This window comes from Stegastes partitus, unplaced genomic scaffold (assembly GCF_000690725.1).
Source record: "Stegastes partitus isolate 25-593 unplaced genomic scaffold, Stegastes_partitus-1.0.2 Scaffold82, whole genome shotgun sequence".
Classification (NCBI taxonomy): domain Eukaryota; kingdom Metazoa; phylum Chordata; class Actinopteri; family Pomacentridae; genus Stegastes; species Stegastes partitus.
Window position 1 is genome coordinate 338,023 of NW_007577813.1, and position 13,405 is coordinate 351,427.

Below are 13,405 nucleotides of genomic sequence, written 5' to 3' on the forward strand. Positions count from 1 at the left end.
CAGTGTGTCAGCAGCACCTTACTGCTGCAGGTGGAGCTGCTTTGAGCTGCTTTAAATCCAGTTTTATGTACAAAGACAGCCGATACACCTGATGGGTCGTCAGATGAATAATAAGAGAGGAAAGAAGAAAAGACAAAGTTCTGATACACACATCTGTTTTCACTTTTTTTTTTTTTTTGGCTTTTTCTCAAACCTTTGATTTTTGCTGAGATGTTGGATCAGTTGGAGGAGCCGTTAACAACTCAGACATCTGAAATGTGACCCCGACTTCACACTGCTTTTTGTCAAACATCAGAAGGCAAAAAAGATCGGAAAGCCTCACTTTAGTCTTTGACAATGTGTTGTATTTTTAAAAGCTTGTTTTATTATCCATCGTGTGAAATCGTCATCTTAAAAGTAGCTTAAGCTGCCAGATGAATGTAGCGGAGTTGAAAGTAGAATATTTCCCTCTGAAATGTAGTGAAGGATAAAATATAAATGGAAATCGTCAGATTACCTCAAAATTATGCAAACTGTAAAAGTATTTAATCACATTTACGTAGTTACTTTCTACCACTGGCTAACATTAGCCACAATATAGCAATTGGGGCCTTTTATCGACTGTAAATTAAACTTTTTATTTGTAAGATCGATAATCTGATATTTATTCTTTTAAAGTTATATAGCCTCACTTTAAAGTGGTAAATAAATAATGTTTTAAAATTCACTGAACTGTTTCCTTTAGGCATTTTTGGGTGAAATCACTTTTTGACAACCTGCCTCAAATCCACTACATGTTCAAGATATATGTACAGTTGAAACCAGAAATTTACATACATTGTATAAAAAGACATAAGGAAGAGACACAGGAAGAAGCCATTTCTCCAGAAGAAACATAATAAAGACAAAGACCTTAATTTTTACAAACATGTACTGTTTTCTGATGAAACTAAAATGAAACTGTTTGGCCAAAATGACCATCGTTACATTTGGAGGGAAAAGGGGGAAGTTTGAAGCCTGAGAACACCATCCTAACTGTGAAGCACGGGGGTGGCAGCATCATGTTGTGGGGGTGTGTTGCTGCAGGAGGGACTGGTGCACTTCACTAAATAGATGACATCATGAGGAAAGAACATTATGAGGAAATATTGAAGCAACATCTCAAGACATCAGCCAGGAAGTTGAAGCTTGGACGCTAAAGGGTCTTCCAAATGACAATGACTCTAAACATACCACCAGATTAGTTATAAAGAGGCTTCAGGACAACAAAGTCCATGTTTTGGAGTGGCAAAGCCCTGATCTCAATGCTGTAGAACACTTGTTGGCAGAGCTGAAAAGGCGTGTGGAGCAAGGCAGCTTACAAACCAGACTCAGTTCCACCAGTTCTGTCAGAAGGAATGGGCCAGAATTCTATCAAAGTATTGTGAGAAGCTTGTGGAAGGAAACCCAAAATGTTTGACCCAAGTCACACAGTTGAAAGGCAATGCTACCAAATACTAAGGAAATGTATGTACACTTCTGACTTTGAATAAAGTAATAGAAAAACTCTCTAAAAAAAATTCTCTCTCATTATTCTGGCGTTTAGCAAATAGAAATAATTTTGGTAATCCTAACTGACCTTAAACAGGAACAGTTTAGTCTGATTTAATGTCAGATAGTGAGAAAAAAAAAAGCTTTATGTCTTTTTATACAGTGCATGTAAACATCTGGGTTTAACTGTATATGTAAGACTGTGTTTAGTATTTTTTCTCTGCAAAAAAACTGAGCCACACAAGAGCTTCTTCACAATAAGGTAAACAGGTGTGAAACCCCATCAGACAGTCACGCATTCAAATCAGTGCGCACAGACGACGTTGTTAGAGTAACGGGAGAAGAAAGTTATTCTCTTTTACTACTTAAGAGCCATTGGATTTTACAATCTGTGACAAATCACTGGGAGTGAATATGTCACGACGGATGCTGGATGCAGCTCCGCGCTGTCAGCTGGCTACGAGGATACCGTTGTGTTTGCTTCTGGTCGGCCGTGATTTATAAAGTTAACATGCAGTGACACAGCGGCGGCAGTTTAATGGCTCGGAAAGCTACTAAAAATGATTCACAATAATTATGAAGGGTGGCGAGCTGAAAGTCATTATTCTTGAGGTACTTTTTGTAAAAGCACACCGCAGTGTCAGACCTCACAGAGCTCACCATAACAATCAGTTATCATTCGTACAATAAGATAAAACATGGGACACACACAGAGGTGGGGAGTGGGTGCAAAATGTGCTCTTCAGTTCATTTCAAAGAGGCATGTTATGTTTGTTATTTTGTCACCGTACAGCTGTTTTATACACATCCATCCATCCATCCATTATCTATACACCGCTTAATCCTCACTAGGGTCATGGGGGGCTGGAGTCTATCCCAGCTGACTCAGGGTGAAGGCAGGTTCACCTGGACAGGTCACCAGTCTATCACAGGGCTACACTTAGAGACAGACAACCAAGCACACTCACATTCACACCTACGGACAATTTAGAATCACCAATTAACCTCAACATGTTTTTGAACTGTGTTGGAGGAAGCTGGAGAACCCGGAGAGAACCCACGCTGCACGAGGAGAACATGCAAACATGCAACATGTCCTCACTGGGACGCAAACCGGCGACCTTCTTGCTACGAGGCAACAATGCTAACCACCGCTCCACCTTGCAGCCCCTGTTTTCTACAACTAAATAAATACAATCAGAGATGGTATACTACCAAACATACTTATTTAAATACTAAGGTACAGTTCTGAGACACTTGTACCCTTGAACTTTAAGCTACTTTGTACTTCTACTCCACAGTGGACACAAACATGGTGGTTGTGCTCTGCTACATTTCACAGCTTTACTTTCCACTTTAAGGTTTTACAAACACAAACGTGCCATATAAGATGCCACATTTGTAGAAGCCAATAATGTAATAACAGCCAATAATCTAAGCAATCTGCACTTTTAAAAATGTGATAGGCCAATAACGTTATAATTGGTCAATAACGTAATAAGTTATTATGTTATTGGCCAAAAGTTATTACACTACCGGTTCAGGACTTTCATTACGTTACTGGCTTCTACACACATTATAGATGTAACTACCCTCAAGTACAGACAGCATTATAGATTGTTATTTGAACTCTTTTCAAATGTGCCTTATACATAAATTTGACTTTGACAGTAGCTCCAACTCAACCTGCTGCAACATGAAATGCTGTTTACATGTTTCGTACCCCCTCTGTGTGGACATGTTATGTTGTTAACATGTCCACACAGAGTTTTTTGTATGCTGGAAGGCAAACACAATGCAGTCAACCCCATGGCTGAGCATTTTAATTATAAAACTGCAGCGTACTGATAACGTTCTCGAAAACACGGATTCACACTTCGGTTGTTTTTATACCGAACAAGCCAAACGAAACAATCTTGGTTTTCTGTATCATTAGTTATTTTTATAATTGGTTTTTGAGTCGAACACGTGTGGCTGAATTATGCAAATGTTCCAACCTGTGTAGCGCAGAGTAGCTCTGCAGTGTGTGAGCAGAGTCATGAGTGAAGCTGGTGTGCTGGAGCTGCAGCGAGTGGTGGAGGAAGAACTTTACTGATCCCTCGTAAAGCTACATTTATACTATTTTAGGGCAGGAAGCGATCCGATATGAAGTGGTCCGATATTAGAAAGACATAAACCTGAGATGGCTCAAGTTTGAAAAGCAGTACTTGACACTTTGACTACATTTCTTTGATAATACCTTTAATAAGGTCAAATTTAACATGCAGGACTTGAATCTGTATTGAACAGTTCCACATTGCAGGGTGACTGTTTTGAAATACAATATTTTACTGCTTTATTAGAAAAAAAAGGCACAATAGCAACAATAAACTGCCCGACAGTATCAGCTCGAGTAATGAACTATAGTTAATAGTGATCAATAGTTAAAGTAGAATTTAAAGAAAATGCAAATGATAAATATATCACAAAAATGCTCATGGAAAATTAATTGATAATGATATGTATGTGTATTTGTTTGCTGATATTAACGTTTTTCTGATTATACTTCTGTGCTCGAGTTTAAACTGTAAATGTTAACTGAGTATTGCTGATACTCCAGGATGTTGTGACCTTTCTCTCTTTCAATGTGTGTACTCATGTAAAAAAAAACTAGTGCATTTTATATAGATTGCATGATAATGCTAAAATATCCGTAGGGAAAAAAATGAATGATGCACGATATTAAAATTTCTGGTCGATACCGATATCCGATATCCGATATTTCGATTTCTGATATCACCGATAACTGATATTACCAACGTCGATATTCAATTTTTGTTCACACCGAAAAACTAGTGTAAATAAGCACTGTGAGAAACTATTCAGAAGAAGCCCAAATTAGACCACATAGTCTTCTTTATTACGTAACAAAAGTAAAACATATTTTAACATATTTAGGACCATTTAAGTAAAAACATCTGTGAAATAGCAGCAATATCAAACGTAGAGACGACGAGAATGTTAGACAATCATCGGCTAAATTTGTTCATCGGACAGATACCGATATATCAGAAGAAACACTAATATCGGTCGATACTGATGTGGTCGCCGATATATCGTGCATCCCTTAAAAAAATTAATTCTGTTCTAAAAAACATAAAAAGCAGCTCTTGTAGCCAGCTTAGAGAGTAGAAGACAATTTTGATTAAGCATCTTTTTAAAAAAAATAACCTTACTGTCCGTGTCCAGCAGCTGCCAGTTCAGTTTGTTGATCTTCGACTCACCTGAAGCTGCAGGACGTGACTCACTATCACGCACACTTGGTTCTCACACGAGGCAGGTGGAAAGAAACTGTAGCCAGAGGGCTTCTTTTGTCACTTCTTGATGTGCAGTCGGCAGCGGAGGCTTTATTTAAAGGGTAAAATGTGGATATTAAAGATATTTAAAAGTCCAAAACAAAGTTGTCTGCTACAACCCAGGTGGCTCTCTTTAGGGCCTAATTACTCCTCCTCTGCGTCACATCGTTTCTCACCCTTCAATCCTCCATCACACACCAAAATAAAAGCTTATCTAAGACCCCATCGGGATCCTTTAGGGTCACAGGCTGGGTACCATCCCTCATCGCTGCAGATCTGCCGTGGAGACTCTTGATTGTGGCTTATTGTGGATTATCACCCACCTATCATCAAAACTGAGTGAATTCTCCCTCTGGCAAGTCAACCTTAGCATCCCATCTGCCACACTGGCAGGAAGCGGCGCTGCCATGTTCTGTCGGTGACAATCTGTCCGACCATTCAGAGAGGAATATTTAAAACCTGCAACCACACTTTTCAGTCAAGAGACACAGTGGGTATCACCATGAAACGTCCCCATCTGAACACTTACAATAAGGCAGTTGCTTTTTGTGGACTGAGTTTTCAAAAAAATGTGACGTTTAAATATGCAAATAACTCATTAAATGTGTAAAAACACCATATTTCAGAACAGAAAACTCAACGTTGGACGAAGCCTTCTTCAAATTTCTTGCTTAATTTTGTTGACACGTTAGAAGCACAGATTTTTTTTAGAGGTAATTTTGAATTCGTCTCTCTGTTACAGCGTTAATCATAAAGTAGTCAATCCATGTTTTTAGGAACTAAATGCTCCATAAATCAAGCTGTGACAGATATATGAAGAAACCCCTCCATTAAAACCTCCAGAATATTTCCAGAATATAATTTCCGGCTCAGAGTGAGCCACAATATATTCAATGTATTTTAATTAAATTATATAATTAAATAATTGTAATTAAATTATATAATTTACATAATTATATTGTATAGTAAAATATAATTAAAGCTCATATAATTAAAATATAATCAAATGTGAATGAGCATGTGAAAAAAAAAGCTCAGTTTGAGAAACAGCCTCAAGGTAGGTTTTGTAATTTGAAAATATAGATTAAAAAAAAAGTGTGGTAAATAAATAAAATATCTGAATAAACTTCTGAATGTCTACTTTGTTTGAAAGAAGAAGCTGATGAAAGCAAAACATCACAAATTCTTAAAGACAAATGTGCTTTTTTTCCTGTAGAGTCTTGCTTGAAATAATAACAGCAGGTTCCTTTATTTCAAATAAAATCCATTTATATTGTTTGTGAATTATACAGACATCAATATTTCTGATGTAATTATACAAAAGTCAGTGCTGGCAGCCCGTTTGGCATCAGGATCATTCAAAGGAACAGCAGTAGGCAACGACACAAAGCTGACATAATCTTATGAAAACACTGACCAGCAAAATCCAGATTTTTTTATTTTTATTTTAAAACCACAAATCATTTTAATCAGAGTCTTTCTTGAGCTGACAAATTCAGAGCACTTTCTTTGTCCCTTTAAGCTCAGTCTCCCAAGTGACTAAGCAATGCACAGTGAGAGGAATAAATGGCCTGGATATGGTGCTGCCATGTTGTTCTCATTCTCTGAATCACCCTGAAACCACGCCAACAATTTCTTTCAGGTCCCACAGGACAAGGTGTTATGCGAGATGGATATGAAGCAAAAATTGGGACATCAAGAGACACTTGCTCTTAAAGAGTTGCACCGTGGGTAACTAGCTTGATTTCTTTATCCTCCAAAAAAACACAAAATGGAGCCGATCTAACCCACCCAGGACGTTATTTATGTGACTCCTGCTTCCTCTCTGTGTCCCAGGATTCCGTGTACACCACATTACCTATCGCTCCTTGGGTGCAGAGGAAATATTTTAAAAATTCATGCCTATGCCAGGTGGAAATGTCAACGCTAAGAGCAGTTTGTTGTCACCCTGTGCTAACGGGGGGCTATTAGCGGGCTTCTTTTGGTTTCCAAGCATTTTCTTTCAGCAGGGTTGCAGGGGACTCTGTAGCGTGCCGCCTGGCATGTCCGTAACCGTACCCGTCGGCGCCTTGCTTTTCCGAGCCAGATGCTTTAGCCTGAGCTCCTCTCTGAACTCGTAGCTGAGGAGACCGGGCTCGCGGATGCACAGATGAGCGTAGGCATCTGCCAAAGCCCTGATGTGGGGTATGGTGAGTTCTGGAGGGCGCAGAACGGGGTCCACATCTGCCTTCTGCATCATCTCCTGAGTGAGCTCCACACGACGCGCCTCGGGGAACAAGTTTCTGTGGAAAGATATGAGAAGATGTGATTCCTACGCTCAGGTCGCTTTGATATCTTAATGATCATGCAACTTTAATGGCATTAGAAAGTTCAAACAGAAGAGAAATTATCCCTCAGCAATTATTTCAAATCTGTGAAGTTAATTGAAATCACACAAAGAGCTGCTCATGAATTGTTAATTTATTCCACTGCCACGGTACACAGTCAAGAGATGTCAAAAAACTCACAAAGTTCTCCAACATAAAGAGGGCAGCAGCAGCAGCGGCAGCGGCAGAAGCAGTGATTTGAATTTTAAATTTTCATTTATTTTGCCGGCTCTCACCCCGAAGAAACTCTCCGCTTCATTCAATATGGAGAGGTAGCCGTTTATTTTTAAAGACATTTCCCTGTCTAAGATGTTCTTTTGTAAATCTTCACTGCAACTTAGTGAGCAATAGCCAACTCCGCACTCTGCAGTGCAGATGCTTTTTGGGTGCTTCATCGCTCACCAATTTTGTGCCGCTGCCGCCAACCCGCTGCAGTTACATAAAAAATACGCTGCCTCGTCTTCCTATGCCACCTCAATGACTCATAATTGCTGCTCTCTTTCACGCAGCCAGCGCTCTTTTGTTATCCGGGGCCTACATACGCTTCCCTAACAGGCACGGGGGCGATGGACAGCGTGCACATGCGTGTGGGCGTTGTGGGTTTGTTGCTCGTGGTGCAGCTCTGAAGTTGCTCCGCCGTTCAGAGTTTGGTCACGGGAAGCCGCAAAAAGCCGCGTCTTCGTATGTCAAGCGCGGCGAATGAGAGAAAAAAAATAAAGCAAATCTAAAACCATTCCAATTAATGATGAGATGAAGACGCCGCTGTCAGAAAGCGGGATGAAAAATGTAGAGAGAGAATGACAGATGAGGACGAGATTAAAAAATAAAAGGGAGAAAAGGAGGATAGAGGCCCTGCGAGCTACATCCAGTTGTGTAATTGTGCTTACTCTATTCCTTTATGGCAGTGCTTTCTGCGGAACTGGAAGACGTTCCTGACGACTTTCTCCACCAGCTGGAAGGGCTGCTGGATCTGGGGTTGAACCAGAGGGGTGAAGTGAACTACTCCCACGTCCACCTACACACACACACAAAGACAGCAAGAAGGAAATCCAAACGGCGGGGGGTTAGTGCAGACCTTTAGAGTAGATTGCGATGAGTGTGCTCGTGGGAACGTGAAAAACAAGTGGCATAAAAGAGCAGGCAGGTGTGATGATGAGAGGAGAATGCAGAGTGCAGAGAAAAGAGCTGGGAAGAAAAGCTCGGCTGAAAAATGGCAAGAGATACAAAGCTGGACAAAGAGAGGAAGAGAGAGAGGGAGAGAGGGTGGTAGAGGGATCCACACACTGGGATAAAAGAAAAGAGGAGAGGCAGAAAATAAGATGACGCAGCATGGCTGGCTGGCGAGCTGGTTCCAGTTGCCACAGTAACACCTGTGCGATGGACCATAGAAACTGAGCCTCTCTCTGTCGCTGCATCATCTTAACACCTACAAGCCTGACTCAGTGGAGCTCGCGTCTCTTCATCCCACTGTCTTTGTCAATTCGGCTCGAGCATTTTCCTCTGAGGGTGAAAACATTGCAGAATAACAAACACGTATAGATCCGGGGACGGCTACGTTAGGCAGCCGCGGAGCTCACATCCTGCTTTACGGAAGAGTCGGTGGACAGGAGCTACGATGACTCATACACCTGCTTCTGAGTACAAGAACTCATTTAACAATATCACTGAAAACGATTAAAATCTCAAGTACATTTGTGAAAAATAAATGCAATGAATGCAGCTTTTTGAAGGTCACCTTTGCAGAAATAGCCCCCATTGGTGTTGCAGGATGAAGTGGGGCAGTGGTTCCCAACCTTACTTGTCTAAGCTACCACCACAACACAGTCAGATGGACTCTAGCATCAATTTAACTCCATAAATCATGTCCTACATACACTCATTTAATAGATTTTAAACTGCAACAATGGTAGCACACAACAGAAGTGAGTACACCCCTGTGCAAAACCTTTAAATTGCATCACCTCTAAGTTGTCATGTAGAGTACAGTCGTGACTCGACAATCCGACACTAAATGTAAAACCTTCTTTTATGTCGGATAGCAAGGCTGTCAGATTGTCAAGATGGAGCTCGAGATACAAGGAGGGCTTGATGCTTGAAGGCTCATTTGTTGTTAATATTTATTGTTTATAGTCATTATAATAACTAGTGTATTGTTAGAACGCATCGCTGGATTTCATGCTTAACTGACCGGTGCACTTGTGCATGTTCTGGCCACTTTCACTCCGGGGTAGTGCTCCGATGGGGTGGAAGTGTCCGGAACACACAGACAGTATTTGGCTGCTGATGCCGGTTTAGTTAGTGGTCACAGTTCTGTTTCCACCATCAGCGGCGGTGGCGCTGGTGGCAGTGGCGTTGGAGGCGGCAGGGGAGTGGTGGGCAAGATACGCTCCATCGCTACCATCCACGTTTACTTCTGCAAACACTGAGCATGCTCGCTGCGTGTGACGTCGTCATGTCCTCTTCTGCACATGCGGGACACTTTTGGGTCGTATGAAGTTCACACAGCAGATCACATACAAGTTGTATTTAACTGGAAATGTGAACGAACTCATAAAAAATCAGATTTCACTAAAAAATCCGAATTGAGCATCAAGTCCTGCAGTCTGAACAAAGCCAATCTGTGGGATTGTTCAGTCAGATAATACGCCGTTATCCCTTTTGGTGACAAAAAATGTCATGTTGGAGTCCGAATCCAAGGCTGTTGGTATGTTAAGGCTGTTTTTCATGGGTTCTGTTGGTTTTGCCTAAAAACCTGTGGGATAGCAAGGTTTTCAGATTGTTAAGGGTCGGATTATCGAGTCACGACTGTATTTCGTCTTATGAAAGATCAAAAACAAATACTTTAGAAAGACTATATTGAAAACACAGGCCCCAAAGTGGAAATGCAATGCACCAAACGTAAAGGCTCCATTGATCACTGACACACAAGTTAGAAAATCTGTCATCGCTGAAATGAAACTGAGTCCACTTGCAATTTCCAATTAGTCTAGCTGCATGAACATGGCTATAAAACGACCTTGGTACACCACAACTTCCTCAGGTTTTCCACCAACATGCTGTGTCTCCATCATAGCTCCACATGGAAGGGAATCGTCAGAGCAATTTGAAAATGTGATCGTGTGACTTCACAAAGGTGGAGATTGGTGGCAACTAAGGTGAAGGAACAGTCAGGAGGTAAAGAACAAGCCACAGTACCACTATTCAGAGCTGGAGTGGTTGTCCTAACATGGCACCATGGATAGGGCGCTGTTCTCACAATTTAGCTTGAAAAAAATGTCACCTCCTTCAGACTTGGCACAGAGGGTACCAGTGGAAATCAGGGTCTACAGATGGCACCTATGAAATAAAGCCTAGCTTGTTCTCTGGCACTAAACTGCAAGATTAAAGTAAATAACATGAAAAGAAGCCTGGTGAATACTGGGAGCACATTCTTTGGTCAGATAGATTTCACTCACACAGATGGCATCCTGCATGTTTGTCATGAACCTGGCCAGGACCACCACAGTGAATGCACAGTCCCAACAGTGAAGCACGGAGGTGGAAGCATAATGATGCGGGGCTGCATGACATATGAGATGACATTTAGAGATGGCACCATAAACGGTATACTACATAAATGTAATATATATGAACATTTATGTGATCTATTTATCTGTCAGCTTTTTGTTCCTCTCAGGTCAATATTCCAGCTTTTTATCTAATGCTTTTATTCATTTAAAGTACTACTTTTAGCTATTTCAGTGTTCTAAAAACTATCAATTTCACCCTTTTGTGCATTATTTTGAGCCATCTATTCAGACTCTGCTACTCACAGCTGAGCTAATATTCATTTTATGACACTCTTAGTCACAAGAAGTATTTAATATTACAGCTGAGCCAATATATGGATGTTTTCTTATTTTAAATTCAGTTCATATTTTGTAAAAATTAGATCAGACAATTTTTTCACATGCCCCCCCCAGCAACTACTGACGTACCCCTGTGAGTACAAGCGCCCCTGTTTGGAAATCACAAGTGGACTACAGTGAAGGACTGGCGGTGAGAATTTCCCTCACACTCATAGCCGCTTCTCGATCCTTCCTGTGTCGGCTCTAAGCTGACATGACACGCTGTAGAAGTGATCTTGTCAGGCTCAGCAGACCCTTTCAAGTGCACATACATCCACATGATCTCTTCCATCTCTATCTCTTGTTCTCCTGTAAAGGATCATCGACTTTCTCTTCCATCTCCTCAAAGCCACCGTGGGATCAAAACAAGAAGACAATATATATTAAAAGCCTATTCTTGCATCTCTTTGCTTTTGCAACACGTCCAACAAAACATCTTTCCACAGTGTTTCGCATGATGCTGTTCAGTCCAGCAAGTTACAGCCTGAAGGGCTCCAGCTAAATCAGGGTGATAGTGCGCCGTGTGTGGACCAATGGCACAGCCAGACAGTGGGCAGCGGAGCAGAGCGGTCGCCCGTCTATCTTTCCATAGTTGGTAATAGCATTGCTTCCCTAGTGAGGGAGCACTGAGAACGAATGTACACTGACCGGCTGAGCAGACTGACAATGGAGCTCCGTGGAGACACTTCATCATAATAATACATTTCATTGCCCATAAGTGCTTTTTGGCTCTAAGTGCTTTTCATGATACTCAAAGAGTTTTTATATAGCAAGGAAAAAAAATAAACATCCATACAAGTAGGTCACATGTCCGTCTAAAAGAAGAAATAACAACTTGAAAGTGGAATATGTTTTTTCTTTTGTTTCTGATGAATAATGCTCAAGCTGAGAAGAAAGAAAACAGAAGACGGCAGGTATGTAAATGGAGAGGAGGCATAATTTGTGAAGAAATGAAGCGTGCAGGTGCGTGAACGGCAATGTTACGCCGCATGTTAATTTAAAGTTTAAAGGCAAGACGAACATGCAAATAACACATACCCCGAGGACAGGCTCCCCCCTCCTTCTCAGAGGTAAAATAAAAGGACATCTAATTCAGCTCAACAGCCCTCCCGTTGTGCCTACATGCCCTGTGGAGCTCCTCGTGCATCCTTGCAGCTTGTATTTCTGGATTGTGTGACTCACTCTCATTCACAGCTGCCTTTTGCTTTTCCTGGGCTCGGGGGCTGGTGTCGATAATTAGGGGAGGAAAACTAAAATGGTCCAAAAGGCTCATAAAGGATTTCTAATGAGCTGTTTAGAGTCCCCCCTTTTTCTTTGAACAACTGAGCTGGCGTTCAGGAGCACCGAAGCACTATCTCTTATCAAATCTATAGATTCCCGTGCAGTCCGACATACCCGGCTGCTGCTGAGCTTCGTGCCGCAGTGGCGTTTAATGGGACGGCAGCGGTGGAAAGTGTTTGTCTCAACAGCCCCTGAAGGCTATGTGCTATAATAGTGCAGCGAAAGCTACAAACTCACGGGTTCAGCGTTAGATGGTTTGACAAGGAAGGAAAAAAAAAAAAAGAAAGAAGGATGTTATGAGTTGAAGCTGTGAGCGCACGCACTGTACAGCTGTTAAGTAAATGTACTGCTGAATTTTAATGTTGACTTTTTGTCATGTGTAACACGGTACAACACTGGATGATGAATCAATGATGTATTTGCGGTGATGAATAAGCCTGCTGGTGGTACAGTAACCCTTTTAGTTCACATGATGCATTTCGAATCCAAAGACCATGTGGCAGGTGTTGTCAAGGGCACTGAGAGCCGTGGCGGCATCATTTGGTTTGTATTATGAGAATCAATTCCTCAACCTGTCACATCAAAATCTAAGGACTCCGGGTTTTAATATCTGGATTGAGCAAATTGCTTATTTCGCCGATTTGGCGATGCAAAATCCGACCATCATCCGCTAGGAAGAAGCAATAAAAAGGAATGCCTTTAATTTCACTCTCTGCTGGAATAATTAGGCCATTTGTATTCCCCACTTCATGATTTAAGAGAGAAGCGAGGGGAAAAGTCGATATTGGAACTATACAGGCAGCAGCATTTCAGCCATCAGCTTGTCCAAGTCACTTTGCTGCTATGATTTATGTATGGCCTTGCTACACGGCTTCACTAGGTAGCACCACTGTAATATATCCAGCTCCCTGCCATTAATCCTTCCCCTGATAACCTCAACATGCAAGGAAACTCCGTCTTAAATCACGCACTGTCACCTGGCGGTGCTACGAACATGCCGTCGCCCGCCCGCCCCTCCTCCTCTTCA

At 41.5% G+C, this 13,405-nt stretch overlaps 1 protein-coding gene across 3 annotated transcripts in view; it reads right to left on the reverse strand.

Annotated features, from left to right (window-relative positions):
* Nucleotides 1-6,043: 6,043 nt before the first annotated feature.
* tfb1m (transcription factor B1, mitochondrial) overlaps nt 6,044-13,405 on the reverse strand; it is a 31,464-nt gene continuing 24,102 nt past the window's right edge. For all 3 annotated transcript variants that reach the window (XM_008276869.1, XM_008276871.1, XM_008276870.1), the window contains exons 7-8: nt 8,098-8,225; nt 6,044-7,126 (exon numbers count right to left, since the gene is read on the reverse strand). In XM_008276869.1, the coding sequence (XP_008275091.1) occupies nt 6,847-7,126; nt 8,098-8,225 (408 nt within the window). In that variant the 3' untranslated portion in view covers nt 6,044-6,846. The remainder of the gene's footprint in view (nt 7,127-8,097; nt 8,226-13,405) is intronic.